This window comes from Salvelinus alpinus, chromosome 4 (genome assembly GCF_045679555.1).
Source record: "Salvelinus alpinus chromosome 4, SLU_Salpinus.1, whole genome shotgun sequence".
Lineage (NCBI taxonomy): Eukaryota > Metazoa > Chordata > Actinopteri > Salmoniformes > Salmonidae > Salvelinus > Salvelinus alpinus.
In genome coordinates this window covers 67115627-67134544 of record NC_092089.1, presented here as the reverse complement: position 1 = coordinate 67134544, position 18918 = coordinate 67115627, and the positions used below count along the sequence as shown (strand labels likewise).

Here is an 18918-nt window from a genome sequence, read left to right as displayed (position 1 = left end):
CACACTTCAGCAGAGATGGAAGGCATGTTTATTGTGATGGGGCTAGCCTCATTGTTTGTGCCTCTAGCTGCCATCCACTACCAAGTGTGAAGATTATACAAGTCTGCCCAAACAAATATTGTGGCTTCATATGAGCCTGTCTGTACACAGCTGGTGATCCTCACCAGCATGAGACCACACCAACATTACAGCATTTACAAACACCCAACATACTGCTTATAACCGTTGAGTAAATCTTTTCTGTGTTGTGCTAGATTTGAGGACTGGCATGTACCCACGCCTCAGTGCCACTCTGACCTGTCGTGGCGCCAGCCCAGAGCCTGGTCACAGGAGGCCCTCGTTCACCCGCTCAGGGTCGGTGCGGCGCCCGGAGAGAGAGGCCTCTCCAGAGCCCAGCGACAAGCCCTCTGGGAAGAGGAAGTTCAAGAGCAAGCACTTGAGTGACACAGACGAGCCCAAGAAGGTAGGAAGTTTAGCAGCATCCATCGCAGAGGCCATAGATCTGGAGTTTCTGTTTCCTGTCAAACAGATCCTTGTTGTGAGATACAGTGTGCTGTGATGAGCCTAAAAGCTTGGCTCATGGTGCCCCCTTGTGGCGCAAATCTGTACTATGTATTTTGTGCTCTGGCAGCTGATTTCCTCCAGCGCAGAGTGTGAGGCCGTTCGTCCTTGCTGTCACACTCCGTTACACACGACTTTCTCATTACCCTGCTTTTTTTTTATGCAGCTCAAGACCAAGCGTTCCAGCTTGGGCAAACGCCCTACCTCTGTGGCAACGGATGATGACATCCCCAACGCTAAGAAACCAGCAGGCCTCCCGGCCACCCCTAAGGGGCCGACCTCCCCTCCAGCCAGTAAGAAAGGGAGAGGAGGGGCACCAGAGTCTCCTCCTAGCAGACCTGTTCCTCCAGAGGTTCGCCGGCTCATTGTCAACAAGAACGCCGGGGAAACTCTGCTACAAAGAGCCGCCCGATTGGGCTACCAGGTACTGCTCTACTGCGCTTTCCCCCTTGCCATTACTCAGGTGTGGTGGGCCCTACACCTCATACCAGACCCTGACCCCAAACAGAATTCAGTTTATCAAACATGAATTGACATTACATGTACATTTGAGTCATTTAGCAGACGCTCTTAGCCAGAGCGACTTACAGTTAATGCATTCATCTTAAAATAGCTAAGTAGCTAAATGTTACCTCAATAAAGTAGTTATCAGCAAAGTCATGGCTAGTAGGAAAAGACATGTTCAAGTGTTCTTTTTTTCTGCAGGATGTGGTGCACTATTGTCTGGAGAAGGATGTGCGGGAGGTCAATCGGCGTGACAACGCAGGTTACACAGCTCTCCACGAGGCCTGCTCTCGAGGCTGGAGCCATATCGTCCAGGTGCTGCTGAAGTACGGCGCCGACGTCAACTGCAGCGCCCAGGACGGAACACGGTGAGCTTCTAAGCACTACTGAACACTTAATGAGAGCTCAGACTTAATGAGGATATTGTTTGCCATACACTCCCGAGCTGAAGGGTTATGCCTGCAATAAATCAATTTCTGGGCTTTATCTGTTGCATAAAATATAACATTCAAGCTTGGCTTATATGAGATCTGTTGAAATGTATGTTAGTTGAAGAAGTGAAAAGTAACACAGTGGTGCTATTGTATTTTGTCAGGCCCATCCATGACGCAGTAGCCAGTGATAATCTACCTGTGGTGTGGATGCTGCTGAACCACGGGGCAGACCCCACCCTGGCCACCTACTCTGGGCAGACAGTGGTCAAACTGGCCCAGAGCCCCAGCATGAAGACCTTCCTCAAAGGTACTCAAACCTGTTATCTCCTTAACCTTTGACCCCTGTGACAGACATCACACAACATTGTCACATACCACTAGCATTGGAGGATTACTCATTTTGTTGATCTTATTCTCATTCATATCAGTGCCTGATGCGGTTTGATGTTTCCAGATTTATACCAGAAAACAGACCATTAGATTTTACTAGGAAAGTCAGTTAAGAACAAATTCTTATTTACAACGACGGCCTACCCTACCCCGGACGACACTGGGCCAGTTGTGCGCCGACCTATGGGACTCCCAATCACGGCCGGTTGTGATACAGCCTGGAATCGAACCAGGGTCTGTAGCGACGCCCCTACCACTGAGATGCAATGCCTTAGACCGCTGCGCCACTCTGGAGCCCACTCAGGAGTCTGTCCTGTTCAGAATGTTACAGGGTAGGGTAGGTCCCGTGTGGCTCAGTTGGTAGAGCATGGCGCTTGCAACGCCAGGGTTGTGGGTTCAATTCCCACGGGGGGACCAGGATGAATATGTATGAACTTTCCAATTTGTAAGTCGCTCTGGATAAGAGCGTCTGCTAAATGACGTAAATGTAAATGGGTAGTGTTTGGTGGCCTTTTTTAATCTGACCCTGAATGTTCTTTGTTTCAGAATACTTCACAGACCTGGAGGGGAGAAGTGACCAGGACCCCAGCCTGCCATGGGAATTCTACAGCAGCTCTGTGTTTGGTAAGAAACCTTCGCTTGATTGGTTTATTTTCCTCACCATTGACCTCTGCATCCACTGTTATCTGTGTTATGACTTGATTAGAATGCATAGTGTGGTTGTTAGGAACAGAACAGTCCACTAGGGGAGCCTTAAGCCCATGGTCAAACAAGAGGCTCTTAGTACTTAGAACGAAGGTGAAGCGAGTTCTCCCGGCCATCCTGAGCTCACGTCACAAAATGTTTTTTTCAGAGACTGGCCAGGAGGCATGCTGGGACTTCCTGCTCTCGCAGCGGGAGGAGGAGAGAGAGGGGAGTAAGGAGAGAGACTCCGATGGGGACTGTCTCCTGTTTGAATTTTCCTCAGAGCCCCTCTTAGCCTGCTTCCATGTCCAAGTGTCGTTAACCCAGGGGTGAGTCAACACAGAAAATCACCTGTCAACACAATCAGTCAAATACATAGTCCCAGCTTTTCCACCCATATTCTAGTGCTTTTGTTTCTGCTTGTCATTTTAAACCCAGAAGCACCTTTTGAAATCCTTGCAACCACTCTTCAGATATCAGCTAGTTGTAATACAAACCTTATGTTTGTCCCTGACAGCTTTTGCAATTGGTTCCTGTTGACGGATGTTCTGAAGCGGCTGAAGATGTCGTCCCGGATATTCCGGGCGCGGTACCCGCACTTGGAGGTGGTGAGCCTGGCACGGACAGAGCTGTGGAGGCAGGTGTCGGTAAGCCAGGTGAGCACAGCCTCTGCACAGCCTCAGGGAGAGGAAGAGGAGGAGGAGGATGAGGGGGAGGGGCTGGTGGAACTGGTACGCTGTGTACCGGAGCTACAGGGACTGCTGGGCTCCTCCATTCACATCCTACAGGAGGACGAGGGGGAGGAGGAAGGGGACAGAACGGATACAGCCACTCCCTGCAGCCGGTAGCCCACCCTCCTCTCGCTCTCAGCCCCTCACACATCCAAACTGTTCCTCTACACGTCCCCAGTGTCTCAACCTAACCTCCCCGCGAGCAGCAGATCAAAGTAAACAATGTCTGGAGGTGCCGTCGTAACGGTGGTTGTGGCCAAACTCTGGCTACGCCACTGGGAAGAACACACCTCACTAATGACCTGGGACCTCCACATTGAGGTGAAATGGGGGTCACGACAGCGCCACCTCGTGGATGGGTGCTCAGTGCTGGAGGGCAGCTTTCAGGTTCCAATCTGTAGGTATATTTCAGAATGGAAGAACATTTTCAGAAACCCCCTTTTTTATGATTCTATATGTTTATGTTAATATATGTATATCTTGCCACCAGGGTGAACACATTTGGTTGTAATGTATTCGTGTGGCAAGGGATGGATTATGTTTTAGGATTTCTTTGGTGTGTGGTTTTGTTCCGTTTGTTCCTGAGGGAAAGCGAATATTTTTGGGTGGGAGATAATCCAAGGCTTTTATTTTGGTGAACTCTTGCGTGCAGCTAAGAAGCTTACGGCCAGGCCAGCTAACAGTGGCAGGAAAGCCCTGGGGCCAGATGGTCCCTCCGTTAACCTGGGAGACCCACAGAGAACAGACCACGGACACACACATCTTCCCAGCTAACAGAACCATAGTGATCTAGAATTATGTGGATAACTTTCAGTAACTGAGAAGAAGTGCCACATGGTATCTGGAGTCCAGGGTCCTCTGGTTAACCTTCACTTTGCTGCATAAGACTGACTCATGGGAGGGATTGGATAGGTATCCTTTTACTGCTCCTTGCTCATCACACCTCCGTCCTCCTCATTGCGCTACAGACGGACTCCAACGTGCTTTGTGGCGCGTGTGTTTTATTTACACTGTTTGTGCTTAATTTAATAGTCATTAATATATTTGAAAAAATTGCTTTGTATGGTTGGTGCTTCATTTGAAATGTACAATTACGGATTCCTTTATCCTTCCCGAGATTTTTGTTTTTTCCCTTATTGCAAACAGTATTTTAACAAGCAAAAGTACAGTTTTATTGTACTGGTGCTAAGCTAGAATTTGTGTTGACAATCAATGAAGTTTTTGTTTGAAGTTAAAACCAATAAATTATATTTAATTAAGGTGAAGTGACAGAAATGTAAAGAGAGAGTATAGTTTCATTACCTATGATGGAGAAAGTGGAATACATCTAGTCTGGAGAAGAGGACAATAATGTACTGCTTGTGTGAGTGCTGTTAAAACAGGTTAACCTTTTATTTGATTATTTTTTATGAAATCAACCAGAATAAAGCATGATTGTGAAGTATTGTTTGTGGGTATTCATTTCACTCTTCTGAAAGCATACCCATCGAGCACATTTACTTCCTTGGAAGTTGTGGGAACATATGTTTTTGGTTTCCCATTGGTTCTGGGAACGAAGCCATGCGTTTCCTGACCAGTAAAACTGAATGTTTTTTAAACGTTCTGAGAATGGAAGTGAAAATTATACCTGTTCTGGGAACGTAAATTTTTTAGGTTGCATCGAGGTTCTGAGAATGTTTTACTATGGTTCCCTGAATGTTTTCCTGGGAGGTTTTATTAATGCTCTGAGAAAAGAAATGATAGCTTATTTGAAGGTTTTTGAATAACTTCCTTAACTTACACTGAATGTTTCAAGTCTTTTTAATAACAATACTATCTTATTTTGGGTTAACTTTTTTGAACTCCAAGCACAGATAGGCATTATTCATGGAAAAACATATTTTTTATTGTAACACAGCATCAGTGAGATTCAAACCTATAATCTTCTGTTCACTATCCATGGAATTAGTCCACTGCGCCACCAGGATGGCGCTAGCATGCTAAGTTTTTAACCGCATACAAAGGTGTTCATTTTATTCTATTTAAACAGACCCCATTTCAAAGGAAACAAGCGCTCATTAAAATCAGGTGTGGCCAATTACTGGGTGCAGCCAACACCTGAACACCCTTAACAGGATAGAGGGAGTTTTCTTGATACTGAGAACGGAATGTATATGTTTTTAAATAACATTCTTAGAAGTTTCTCTGAACATTACTAAAGTTTTCTTATGGAAAGTTTTCTTATCATTCTCTGAATAATTTAAGAACATGACTTTAAATAGAACCATGAGGAAATGTTATGCTGAAGTACTGAAATTCAACACAGAAGAACATTGTTTCTTAACGTTCTTGGAACAATTTGAGAACATGACTTTAAATAGAACCATAAGGAAACCTGTAGGAAACATTATGCTGAAGTACTGAAATTCCCACAGAAAAACGTTGTTTCTTAACGTTCTCTGAACTATTTCAGAACATTCCCAATGTCAAACCAGTTGGAGAACGTTCCTAGAACATTACCAAAATTGAAATGAAATGTAACTATGTTTGAACTTTAAGGAAATGTTCTGTTAAAGTAATAAATACCAAGAAAATGTGCTGAGTGTTCCAAAGCCAAGCAACTATCCTGCACCAAACACATGGTTCTCAGAACGTTATGTGCTATCTGGGTGTATTATATTTACAGTCAGTTGCTCTGAGCTCATTTTAAGATAAAATGATAACGCACAACCTTTTACATTTTAGACCGTATTGTGTAAGTCTAAAGGCAGACAGATAGATAGGCGTGGTGGAGGGCACACAAATGTTAGCTGGAACTTGGTCGTAATCCTCTGACTGGTGATAAATCGACCTCTTGAAGAGGTGTATGTAACCTATCCAATCTTATCGTCAGCCTAATGCCCACGATGGCCAATAACATTAAAAAAATGATAGCCTAAATAGGCCCACTGTAAATTAGAAATTAACTTCTCTGAAATATCATAACTTGCACTGTCAAGGAAATATCCATCTTCCTATGAAATTCGAAGGTACACAGCATGACTCAAACCCCAACATGGTGCTGTGATAAGGATTTGATGATCTCCACAAAAGAGAACTAGTGACCCAGTCTAGTGCCATAAATCAGTAAAGCTGGAGGGGTGCAAAGTGTAGAAGCCTACCTGCGTCAAGTCACGGCCGTCTTGCTGTATCACCACTAGTTTTTTATTTAACTGGGTTTGGTTTTTGCAATTGAAAATACTTGTATTTTTTTAACCTTTATTAAACTAGGCAAGTCAGTTAAGAACAAATTCTTATTTACAACGACGGCCTACTGGGGAACAGTGCCTTGTTCAGAACGACAGATTTTTACCTTGTCAGCTCGGGGATTCAATCCAGCTACCTTTTAGTTACTGGCCCAACGTTCTAACCACTAGGATACCTGCCACCCGCCGCTGCCGATGCTGCTGATGATATAATTCTGCGTAACATAATAAATGTGTCATTATAGGATATTTTAGAACACTCTTTGAAAACCTCTAAATTGTGATGCCCATATACATTTCTATTATAAAAATAGATTCTCCACCAGATGACATCGTGTTGACAGAGAAACACGTGGAATTAGTTGCAGTTACAAATGATGGAGTAGTTGTGATCAAGCTGTGCGTTGCACAAATATACCACCTGTGTCAAAGTTGCCAACGCGTGAGACATCTATATAGAACAGGGCTCTCCAACCCTGTTCCTGGAAAGCTACGCTCCTGTAGGTTTTCACTCCAACCCCAGTTGTAACTAACCTGATTCAGCTTATCAACCAGCTAGTTATTAGAATTAGGCATGTTAGATCAGGGTTGGAGCTAAAAACCTACAGGACAGTAGCTCTCCAGGAACAGGGTTTGAGAGCCTGTTATAGAATGATCTATCCTGGGGCTGTCCCAGACAGTCCCTGATTAGAGGGGAACAATTAATAAATGCAGTGGAACTAGATTAGAAGTCCAGAGTTGAGTTTGAAGGGTCTATCTATCCTATACTTTTTTAAATCTCCCATTCTGCTACACTAATGACAGAGTTAAACTGATTTAGACCTGGGACACCAGGTGGGTGCAGTTAATTAGCAGGTAGAATAGAAAGCCAGCAGGCTCCGGAACTCGTTGGGTAAGAGTTGAATACTCCTGGGATTGAGACAGTGTTTCTATAAATGAAATGTGCGCCTTCACCTGATCTGTCTTGAAGAAAGGAAGTATTGACATGTCATGTTTGCATTGTATGCTTGGAAACTTGCAAGTACCAGGGTGCCAGCGGGGTATATCTAAAGCTGCCTGTTAATATCTCCTTGTCATATGTGTTCCTCTTACTGTCTCCAAGGGTGCTTTTCCAGACGATAGGTGCATCTGACAGCCTGGATGTCATCCTGGTTAGGTTTCCAGGGATGTAATACAGGAAATATTGATATACAACTAAGCCATGATAGCATATCTCATGAGATTTCTCATGAAGTCATAAAAGGTGTTGGTCACTGAGCAAAAATTACAAGACATGAGTGAAAAGCTTTTTAAAACCTCGGCGTACATGTACAGTACCAGTCAAAAGTTTGGACACACCTACTCATTCCAGGGTTTTTCTTATTTTTACTATTTTCTACATTGTAAATGTTACTGCTTATTTGAGCTGTTCTTGACATGATATGGACTTGGTCTTTTACCAAATAGGGCAATCTTCTGTATATCCCCCCTTCTTTGTCACAACACAACTGATTGGCTCAAACGCATTAAGAAGGAAAGAAATTCCACAAATTAACTTTTAGCAAGGCACACCTGTCAACTGAAATGCATTCCAGGTGACTACCTCATGAAGCTGGTTGAGAGAATGCCAAGAGTGTGCAAAGTTGTCATCAAGGCAAAGGGTGGCTACTTTGAAGAATCTAAAATATAAAGTATATTTTGATTTGTTTAACACTGGTTACTGCATGATTCCATATGTGTTATTTCATAGTTGTGATGTCTTCACTATTATTCTACAATGTAAAAAATAGTAAAAATGAAGAAAAAACTATTGAATGAGTAGGTGTGTCCAACCTTTTGACTGGTACTGTATTTCAACACACAGATTCAGCAGCCAGCATGGCTAAAACATGACACTGACATACCAAAAGAACAAGCCCCTCATTGCGGGGCCCCCATTATACATTTTGTGCACTTTGCAACCCCCAAAGTTACTATAGTTCAGCACTTCTGCAACACTTCTTCTGTACAGTCTGGCAGAGCTAGAGTCAATCAATTCCTTCTAGGTAGCAAGTTCCTTACAGATATTAATGTTCCAAGAGTGAACCCTTAGTTGATATATCCCCCTAAAACCTACATGACAGTAGCTCTCCAGGAACATGGTTGGAGAGCCCTGTTATAGTATAGTGTTTAACTCTGTCATTATTGGAGCAGAATGTGAGATCAAAAAGTATAGGATAGATAGACCCTTCAAACTCAACTCTGGACCTCGAAGCCAGTTCCACTGCATTTTTTCATTGTTCCCCTCTAAACAGGGACTGATTTAGACCTGGGACAGCAGGTGGGAGCAATTAATTATCGGGTAGAACAGAAAACCAGCAGGCTCCGGACCTCGTAGGGTCAGAGTTGAATACCCGTGGTCTAGGGGTACGTACATGCAATGATGTGAAGATATATCATTATTTTATATGCTCAACTGCTTTGAAAAATGTGTTTTCTGTACAATCATACTTTATTTATCTACAATATCCATACTGTGTAAGAGATTATCAAAAATCTGGCAATTGGATGCCAAAAATTGCATACATTTGAATTCTTTGACAAGGGTGGAAGGCACAGCTGCTGATAGCCCTGTAAATTGAGCGTCATGACATCATACATGGATCCAGATTTGAGATCCACCCATTCAACGAGCCCCTGGGATCCTGCTGCGTTCATTGGCCATCTGTTGTTTTAGGGCAGTGAATTCTGATTGGTTTTAAACGAGGGCAAGTCTCTACAAGACCTGCTTACTGACTAACATGGAAAAGAGAAGGAAGGGAGAGCGCAGAAGGCACGCAGTGGTTTTTCATTGTTCCTATATGCAGACCTTATTGACAAAAAAGGACAGAATGGGTAGCTTTAATACAGAAGATGATGTGATATATCAGTCAAGCTTTAGGAGGAGGGGAACAACGGACTGTTACATCAGCGAGATGACCTAATTTTTACTCCGAATTAAACTGATATTATGAACTGGGTGGTTCGAGCCCTGTATGCTGATTGGCTGACAGCCGTGGTATATGAGACCTTATACCACGGGTATGACAAAACATGTATTTCTACTGCTCTAATTACATTGGAAACCGGTTTATAATAGCAATAAGTCACCTCGGGCGTTTGTGGTATATTGCCAATATACCATGGCTAAGGGCTGTGTTCAAGCACTCCGCGTTGCGTCGTGCGTATGAACAGTCCTTAGCCGTGGTATATTGGCCATATACCACACCTCCTCAGGCCTTATTGCTTAAATATCACACCCTTGTCAAAATAAGACATTACATTAAAACATATAAACTCACTCTCCAGTTCTTTGCAAAAAATATTCTAATCATGTTAGGAGTCTTTCCCTGCAGCTGCACCCTGTTGACAATTATTTCAGAAATATTTGCATGTTCTTCCACAGAAGAGGTAAACCTGTTCTCCCAAATGTTCCTTAGGCTCCCTTCTTGTGGACCTCCTCTACCCCTTCCCTTTTGCCTGCTTTCTCAAGGTTCATGGAGGTTGTCTGTAGTTTTTTTCACCAAGCCTTGGGTTATGCAACAGTCTTCTTTGAAACCCACAAAGGGAGGTTTCAAAACGACTTACCATATCACTCTGCTGAGGACCACTCCATGATGCCCAGAATCTTAAATATGCCACAACGGACACTTACTGTATCGTTCTCTGGTTTTCAGCCATTATTTTTTACTTCACCAGTCATTGTAATTGAGAATATGAATGTGAAAGTCAAAATCTAGCAAATGAGAACATGTGTAGTCGAACATATTCCTTGACTCATGATTTGTAATGAAACTGCTTATTGCCATCTTATTTTGATGTATTACTTATTATTATTATTATTACTAATTATTCAAATTAGAAATATGCTTCATCTTTTTGCCATTTCATCTAAGGGTTTGTATGAAGGGGTTGTTTCGAACTTCCGTACAAGTATACGCCACAAACATCTTAGCTATCGACTACTCCACAGAGTCTTGCAAAGCAATGCGCAAGCAGTTCACAGACAAACATGCTGAGCAATGCAAAGAGGACACTGTTGCTCATCATTGCAGGTATTATAATACTCTGACCTCCAAGGCCACTGTAGTTGGTTAATCTGCTGCTATCGTTGACTTAACGGACACATACTCTAAGCTCCTGAGGGATAAATATATCAGGAGACTTAGGAGGGAGAGTAACAGCCTGTCACATATATTTCCACATCAGATTTCACACTGTAATTGACCGGCCTTGGCCAGACTGTTGCATTCAGACAATCAATCAGCACGTCCACGGCATGCTTTTTATAGTGTAGACACCACTTGCAGGTCATGGATCACAGATGCACGTTTGAACTTTATATCTTGATTTTGTTCACGTGTCAATGGAGAAAGTTCTTTTAAAATCTCATGTGCGTCTTATAGCAGCATATTCCCTAACAGCTAGACTATCAATGCTGGTTTGAATCCTTAAAATGACTTGATTGTGTTTTAGAGAATATAAGGTATTGTATGTGGAGGAGAGAGCTCAACACCTCCCTTGATTTTGGTTATCTTACAAGGGGGAAAGTGAGTCTGCAGTGATAGTTCAGGTCTTGTCTTGTGGAAGAGCACATGGTGGAATCGCTGACTTGCACCGTGCACACACATAGCCGTTGCCATTGTCTTGTCCTTGTCTTGCAGATTAGATTAATTGAAATTTCCCCGCCAAGGATGGATGCAAGCACTGACCTGTGGAGAACTCAGCTTTTTAATCTGTCTCTGTATCCTCCAAGCTCTGTCACTGAGAACAGGCCTCCTCTACATGAGGGTTGAAAGGCCAGCGAAACTGATGCTTATCACCTGACAATTACCGTAAGCTGATTCCTAGTAGAAAACAAAGACATTTGTGCTATAGATATATGTGGAGGGCAAAGATAACCCTGGGAAAAACGGAGTTTCAACAACAGAATACATTCCATGCGTATCTACTGTAGCCTGGTATATTTACCTCACATACAGTACAGAATTGACATAGGATCAACGTAGGTACACAATACCAGTGAAAACAAGGATATTTTATTGATCTAATTAGATCAAGTTAATAGAGCAGTGGTGTGTACAGGGCTGGGTGGGCCTTCAGTGCGTTGCGAGAGACACTCTGTGTCAGACACTGGCCGGTAGCAGAGCCAGCTGGGCTCGACGCCCACTCGCCTGTTACGTAAGAGCCAACATTCCACGCCTATACGTTCTGCACGAAGCAGGCATACTGATCATGCTAAGTCTGTCCAAGGCAGGAGAGAGGCCAAGCTCCTACTCACCTGAAGGGGATGATGCAGTGCTAACAATGAATACTGACCGCTCAGATAACAGGGAGATCTGGGTGGATTTCCTCCTGTCCTATTGGTATATACACACAAGCCAGAGACCAGATTCCCCTTGTAGACAAACTAAGGAAACCTTTAAAGGAAACCTTTAAAACCCATTATTTGATTTACTTGTCTTGTTAATTTACCACGCACATACACGCACGCGCACGCACGAGGATTGAGATGGTACAAGAAGGGCCTGGCACAGCCCAGCCTCTATGAAGGCAGAGGGAGGGTGGGGGGGGGGGGGCTGGCTGGGCACTGAAGGAGCTCAGTGGGAAAGCATCTGCCCAAATGAGAACACAGTGTTCCCGACTCCACAACTGCTTCCCAGGCTGCTAGAACAAAAGACTTGCAGCCTATCCGAGTAAATTGAGCCAAGACGGCCTTCTCCACCTTTTTGCTGATAAAGCGTTAGAGTTGCTTTGTTTTCAAATATGGCATGCAAAAGATTGATCACTGAGAAAAGCATAGATGAGATTGCTAAGCAATGCATGATTTGACTCAAAACATGCATTGCTTGGCATCCTTTGACATTATTATGCAGACTTTATTTAGTATTATCAACCACTATGCATAGTTAACTAAATGGATTAATATACTTAGGAACCTGAGACAATTATCAGTCAATTTTTAGCATAAAGGATTAAAATGCCTAATGTGCCTTTATGAGCATAGTTCAAGGACAGGCACTTTTTTATTGCTCAAGCAATTATGCAGATGGATAACTTGTAAAATATACTTCCTGAAAGACGATCCACTTTGGTGAGGGAGGGAAACTCCCTGTAATTTCCTTGGCTTAATTTTCTTCCAATGTCCTCCTCACCATTTAAGAGATGTTCCCATTGCCAGGAATGTTAGTATTAACTTGATAGAGCATGCTGGTTCTCATAAGACTTGTGCAGTACAAGGCAGGGTAATGTAAGGCTACGCCCCATGGGCTGTTGTGTGAGCATATCCAGCCAGGTTATTTTACTAAATAGCAATGCCTAGAAACACTAACAGTAGACAGCCAGGCTGTATACATTACAGTACACAGGAACCCTACAAATGACTTCCAATTAGAATGACCTGTTTACTTGCTGGTTGACCAATGGACTCCAAAGACCTGATGTGTTTTTTTGTTGTTGCTATTACTCCCTGTGAACTTGGATGTTTCATTCAAGCATGCCAGTATGTTTCAAGCAAACATATTCAGTATGCAGGTGTTTACTCTTGGAGCAGCACTGTTGACATAGTAAGGCGGGAATCTACCTGAGCAAGCAGTTGATTAAACCAGAAACAGGCCATGCCAATCAGTTAAAGATAGACACCACCGCTTTGCAACTGAGTAAGGGCTCAACTCAATGAATTGACCTTCAGCAACAATTCAGGTCAGGTCATCCATTTCATTTGGCCATACATTCGTCCACTCTACCTCGTGAAGATTGTTATCTGAGAGGCCTGTCTGTGTGGTTAAATGTCTAGCCCGTGCCAGATGAAAGTGTTGCAGCAGTTGAGCATCCGTTGTCAGCGACTACTAGCAGGGAAAAGGAGGTATGGCTGGGGCAGCTGGCTGAGATGGGCCAGTCAACGGGGCCGCTCCCTGCCAAGTGTCAGTGATCACGCCGTCGCACGCTGACCCACGGCATGGGCAACAGATTCACAATTTATAGAGCCTCAGAAGGGTCTTGCAACACAGACACTCTCATGTGTCCGTCAGTGTCGCGCCGCTATCCAATTCCCCCTTGGTCACATTGCACTACATCCATTCCCCTTCACAGAGAGAGAGAGAGAGAGAGCGAGAGCGAGAGCGAGAGAGAGAGAGAGAGAGAGAGAGAGAGAGAGAGAGAGAGAGAGAGAGAGAGAGAGAGAGAGAGAGAGAGAGAGAGAGAGAGAGAGAGAGAGGGGGGGGGGGGGGGGGGGGGCTGGAAAAGCACTCATCTCCATAACCTTGACACCAGTGTCAAGGGTTGAGTATCAAGGACATACAGCCAATTGTCTTGCCATTACATATAGATGGCTTTGTTACTTAAAATACCTAGCACCTGGTTAGATTTGGACAGTTACTGCATTCAACTGTCACTGCATTTGTCGGACACTCACAGACCATATGTAGACAAGAAATATTGCAGTGTTTTCAAACATGACTCTTGGTTCATAATCATGTCACAATTGCTGACAGACCATGGTGAAATGTATCACAACCACACCATGTGAAACTTACTCAAATCGGAGAGGCAATGAGTGTGATCGTACCCCTTTGTTGTATAGCGTTTCTGAAGACATTTAGTTGGTCCAATTGGTCAGTGCTGAGCCATGTGACTATAGGGGCCTCACGCCATTTAGGAAAGGGATTCAGATATTATGCTATTAAAAAACGTTTTAATTTCTTGAAAGTACATTTTCAATTCATTCATTTAATTTCAGTTCTGATCTAGAATTGACTAAGAAATTAACCCCATTTTGTTTGGATCACTGTATTAATCCAGTCACGCTCCACAGATAAAGGTCAACAATAATCTCCACTTGAGTCCATTGACTATATCAACAAATGGTGCTAAAATGTGTCTCCCCCACACAGACAATTTATCCTCTCTGATAGCCAACAGTCGTGGGGACGTAACGTGAAGAAACCCAATTTCCATTCACTATCAACAGCCTAACCAGCTGTCCCAAAATGTGTGGTTGACCCAGTTCACTTGAGTGGGCTGAAGGATTGACCAACTTTGCTACAGCAATTTTGTTGTCCAGATATTTCCCGACATACATTGAGAGCATCTACAGAGAAGACTCAGGAACCCAGCTTCATATAAATGTGCTCTCGTATTCATAGCCTAATACATGAGCCTTTCATGCCCCAATGTGCTTTGTGTTGGGTCAGAGTAGCCCTTTTAGCAGTGCTCTCTCACCCGTCCTGTCCCTCTGTCTGCAATCTTTTAATCACTGCTGTGCCTTTGAGAGAGAAAAAAAGCATTGTTACCCTATTGGCTGCTGTTGGTGGAGCTGTTGCTAAGGGAAGGGGTTGAGAGGGTGATGGAGGTGGGAGATTGCCGTTTGAGGAAGCCATATGGATAATTTGTGTTTGATACACATCAAGCATAGATAGATATATTGAGGTGTAAAATTATTGGCATCTTTTCTAAATATGAGCAAAAAAATAGTAAAATAATACAAATAGTGAGCTATATTGTACACTCAAAAAAATACTCAGAGATTAAGTACTAAAAATTCTCTAAAAGATAGGGGTTGATAGTACTGGCACCCGTTTTCAATACTCCAGCACCCTGATCCTTAAAATAATTGACATTTTGAGCATACAATATAGCTCAGGGTGTGTATTATGTATTTTTTGCTCATCTTCATTAATAATTTCTGACCTATATATTTTGTGTTGATTTTACAAATGATAGCGGATAATGACTCCATTGTGTTAATTGCGTCCACATCTGCATTGCTTACTCTTTGGGGTTTTAGGCTGGGTTTCTGTAGAAGTACTTTGTGACATCTGATGTAAGAGCTTTATACATACATTTGATTAAAGTAATTCAATGACCCATATTTTAAGAGAACAATGTATTGAAAGTAATGGTCTTGATTCAGCGCTTTGAGAAGTGTTAATGATTAAACAGAGCAATATTCTTTAGGTCAAAACCCAGATTTATGCCATAATTTTATAGCTGTATGTTACTTTTTATTAATCCCATCTCTCATCTGAGTCAAACAAGATTGTGTGATATGCAGGTTGAACAATTGCCAGCTGATTGTTGAGGTACTTGTTAAAAAGCCATTGATTTGACCGAGGAACAAGGAAAACAGTCATGAACTCTAGGTTAAATCAGTCATATGTTTATGACTCAATGGCATACGAAAGCACTGTAAATCAGTTATAAACCTACATTTCCTTAACCAGGCCCACTGCAGCAGAAATGCCCCCGTCATTTGCATGAGAAGTCATACCTTTGGGGATTGAGCCATGAGCTCAACGCAGGAAATAGTTGACCACAGATAACCCAGCTTGAAGTTTCCCTTCCAATGTAAATATTACTAACAGATTGACAATAACTGCATCAATGTTCACCCAAGGTCATTCCAGGGCAAGTGCCAGGGCTCATGATGCTCCATAAACCTCATACGATGCAAGTTAGTACCCAGACTTGCTTTAAACTGTCAAGGAGCCTGTATTGTAAGAAAGACAACAGCAATTGTACTATGCGTACAGAAATCAGTGCTCATGTTATAGCATGTCAAAGTCAGCTTCTAGTCTTAACAGGAATCTGCCACAAAAATCAACAAGTAACATTTGGAATGCAGACCAAGCGAGAGCCTATGCTATATAGACAGAACTAAACCAGGGACGAAACGACTAGAATGAAAACGGCACATCCATTGATCCTTAACAAGTCTGGTCAATACCACTCCTTGACATTAGCTGCACACAAATTTGAGCTGAATACAAACAGGAGTTTAATTCTTTATTTAGTTGTACTGCATTTGTGCACAATATAAAAATTGAAATAACCAAGGACAACACAGAAAGGAATAGTGTTACAATACCGTCACTCCAAAATGGGTCGGTTGACATTTTTATACCCATCAGACAATGTGGACAAGATGGGCATCGGAGCAGGACTTGAATGAGTTAAAAAAATTCAAGGCACAGCATGTTTCATCAGGAGTGCTACAGAGACATGAATATATCATAACTTTTTTTTATTTATTAATAAAAGGCCCTTAAAAACAAGTCCAGATGCTAAAGTGTGCTTTACATTTTAAGGAGGGACAGAACAACCAGCATTCTAAATACTCCTGCAGTCAAACCTTTTTTAGAGACATTTACAAAAGACATGGCATACAGACACCCAGTTCCATTGACATACACGTGAATCCACATTGAATGTTTGGACTTGAAATGAAGACTGACGGTTATCTACCTACCAGAGCCATGAGTCAACGACACTCCAAATACGATACCAACAACTCTGTAAACAGCCAATAAGCATGAAATGTCAACTCTGATAAACTTACAATGCACAGTTCAACAAATCAGACATGACCTTAAATATTCAGGAACATGTGCAGGTGTCAATCAGATTGGTTTAAAATGTATGATTAGTGGAGCTTTGGGAAGCAAGGGACGAGAGAGGGGGTGGCGTGTCACTACTCAAGTCAGGATTGAAAGTCAAGTAGCTCAGGGCCCGGTATCCCAAAATAATCTTTAGGCTAAGTTCATCATTAGAACCATAGGATCCTATGGTTCTAACCATTAACAAGCCTTAAGATGCTCCTGGGAAACCAGGCCCTGGTCAGTACACCGGTCCTTGGTCAGTTGCACGAAGTCTCCGATAACACCACTTTGTGTTTGTGAGTCAAGCAGTCCAAGGTCAGTCAAAAGTGACCCTATCTCATGAAGTTACCACCTCCGATCTCCCTCTTGTAGCGGTTCGTGAGGTGGTCTGCTTGCACTGTGAGTTTTGACAGGACGCCAAACAGTCCCCTGAGGTGGTAGTGGAACTGGCCTTCCAGATCAGAGCCCTCTTCACCAGGGAGCTCCCCAATTATCAACTGCTGCTCCTCTTGCTTGACAGCCATTTCCAGGAAGCTGGCCCCACCGCTCATCTCCCTCTTCAACAGGCCCCACTCCATGTCGTTCTTGATGGACTTGAGGAGGAGGTAGTGCTCGTACATGTCCTTCTGCTTGTTAGGGTAAGGAGGCTCGTTGTTCTCCACCACCTCAACCTGCTGGCTCTCCTGCACCTCCAGGGGCACATCCCGCAACAGGCTGGGTACCATGATGGTCTCATCCATGTTGTTGGTTGCAGCGATGAAGCGGTGCATCACATTGAGGAGGGAGTTCTTGTTGCTGGCCGGGTCACTGCTAATTTGCATCATTGTGGAGGTTTTGGCAAGACTTGGGTTTGCAGGAAACAGGTGGAGTAAGGAGGAGTTTGATGTTAAGGCTGACTGATGATCCAAATGTCACTGGAAATAGAAACATTGAAGCCATGAGACAAAGGTATACAAAAAGAAAGAATATTGCATCCCAGAGCTATAAACAAAGGCCTTTGGTCAACACAATACAGCCACCCGAATAGAACGGCCTACTAAATAATAGGCCATCACATCAGCCCACTAAGAACGCAGCAAAAGGCATGCACCACCATTGTCTGCGTATGACATTTGCAGCTGGTAAAATAAGCGTGGCTACACAACAGTAAATGGAGACATGAACAGAATGAAGAGCCACTTCATAGACAGGGCTTAAAGGCTTAATCTGACTACTGCGTACCAGAGTAGGCTATGGTTTGGGATGCCAAGACACAGAACAGAATGCCCACACTAAAAATGAAGGTAGCCTACGCGATCAGAAACATTTTCCCGCAATGTAGGGAACAAACAGCAAGGCGTTATACATTTAACCGGTAGCGCTTCCTGTAAAATCTTGTATAGTAGCTACTTGACCTTGCCATATTTACAGAAAACTGAGAACGCCCAAATAAACGGTAAGTCTTGAACAAAACAAATACTGACCTGTGCAAACTCTTTCTTAATTATATTCCTTGCTCCACCCGCCCGTACAAGAACAAGTATGTATAGACGTCCTCGGCTTTTGAAGCCTGACGTGGAGCTTTATAGTGGGCACGCCGGCTAGAAAAAAACGACCTCTCCCACTTCACGATATCAATGGCGCAATAGGATAGTATTGAGGAAATTGGGCGTTAACTTTAGGTTACTGACAGTGATAAAAACCAATCAGAGAGCACATTATTTCGTGAGCTTGTCCGCAGCAAAGACCCACAGTAATGTTACCGTATATTTAAGCTTGATACATTGTTTCAAAAATCATGAGTGAATCGGTGTTTGTATATGGCAATTATTTTTGTTCTAATCATGAATGGTAATTTCAATGCACTCGTTTGTAAAAATATATTTTATTATTATTAGCCTATTACCCTATTATGTAATAGTCTACAGTATAGTAGGCCTTATGTGCCTATTTATCATGAGTCCTATCCTACTTTTGCTCTCATAGGCTAGGCCTACTAAATAAGATACAAGCACACAATGAAACGGCTGACATGATT

The 18918-nt window shown here is 43.0% G+C and overlaps 2 protein-coding genes and 1 non-coding gene across 5 annotated transcripts in view; 2 read left to right on the top strand and 1 right to left on the bottom strand.

Annotated features, from left to right (window-relative positions):
• bcorl1 (BCL6 corepressor-like 1) overlaps positions 1-4750 on the top strand; it is a 36072-nt gene extending 31322 nt beyond the window's left edge. For all 3 annotated transcript variants that reach the window (XM_071398566.1, XM_071398567.1, XM_071398565.1), the window contains exons 6-12: positions 255-463; positions 728-985; positions 1267-1433; positions 1661-1806; positions 2436-2513; positions 2743-2902; positions 3091-4750. In XM_071398566.1, the coding sequence (XP_071254667.1) occupies positions 255-463; positions 728-985; positions 1267-1433; positions 1661-1806; positions 2436-2513; positions 2743-2902; positions 3091-3421 (1349 nt within the window). In that variant the 3' untranslated portion in view covers positions 3422-4750. The remainder of the gene's footprint in view (positions 1-254; positions 464-727; positions 986-1266; positions 1434-1660; positions 1807-2435; positions 2514-2742; positions 2903-3090) is intronic.
• trnaa-ugc (transfer RNA alanine (anticodon UGC)) lies at positions 2230-2306 on the top strand. The gene has a single exon. It is a non-coding gene; the product is annotated as a tRNA-Ala (tRNA).
• An 11545-nt stretch (positions 4751-16295) lies between the features above and the next one.
• LOC139574207 (mid1-interacting protein 1-like) lies at positions 16296-18508 on the bottom strand. The gene is made up of 2 exons (XM_071398564.1): positions 18365-18508; positions 16296-17815 (listed from the first exon to the last, which is right to left on the bottom strand). Exon 2 carries the CDS (start codon positions 17723-17725, stop codon positions 17234-17236), a length of 492 nt encoding a protein of 163 aa, XP_071254665.1. The 5' UTR covers positions 17726-17815; positions 18365-18508; the 3' UTR covers positions 16296-17233.
• Between the last annotated feature and the right edge of the window lie 410 nt (positions 18509-18918).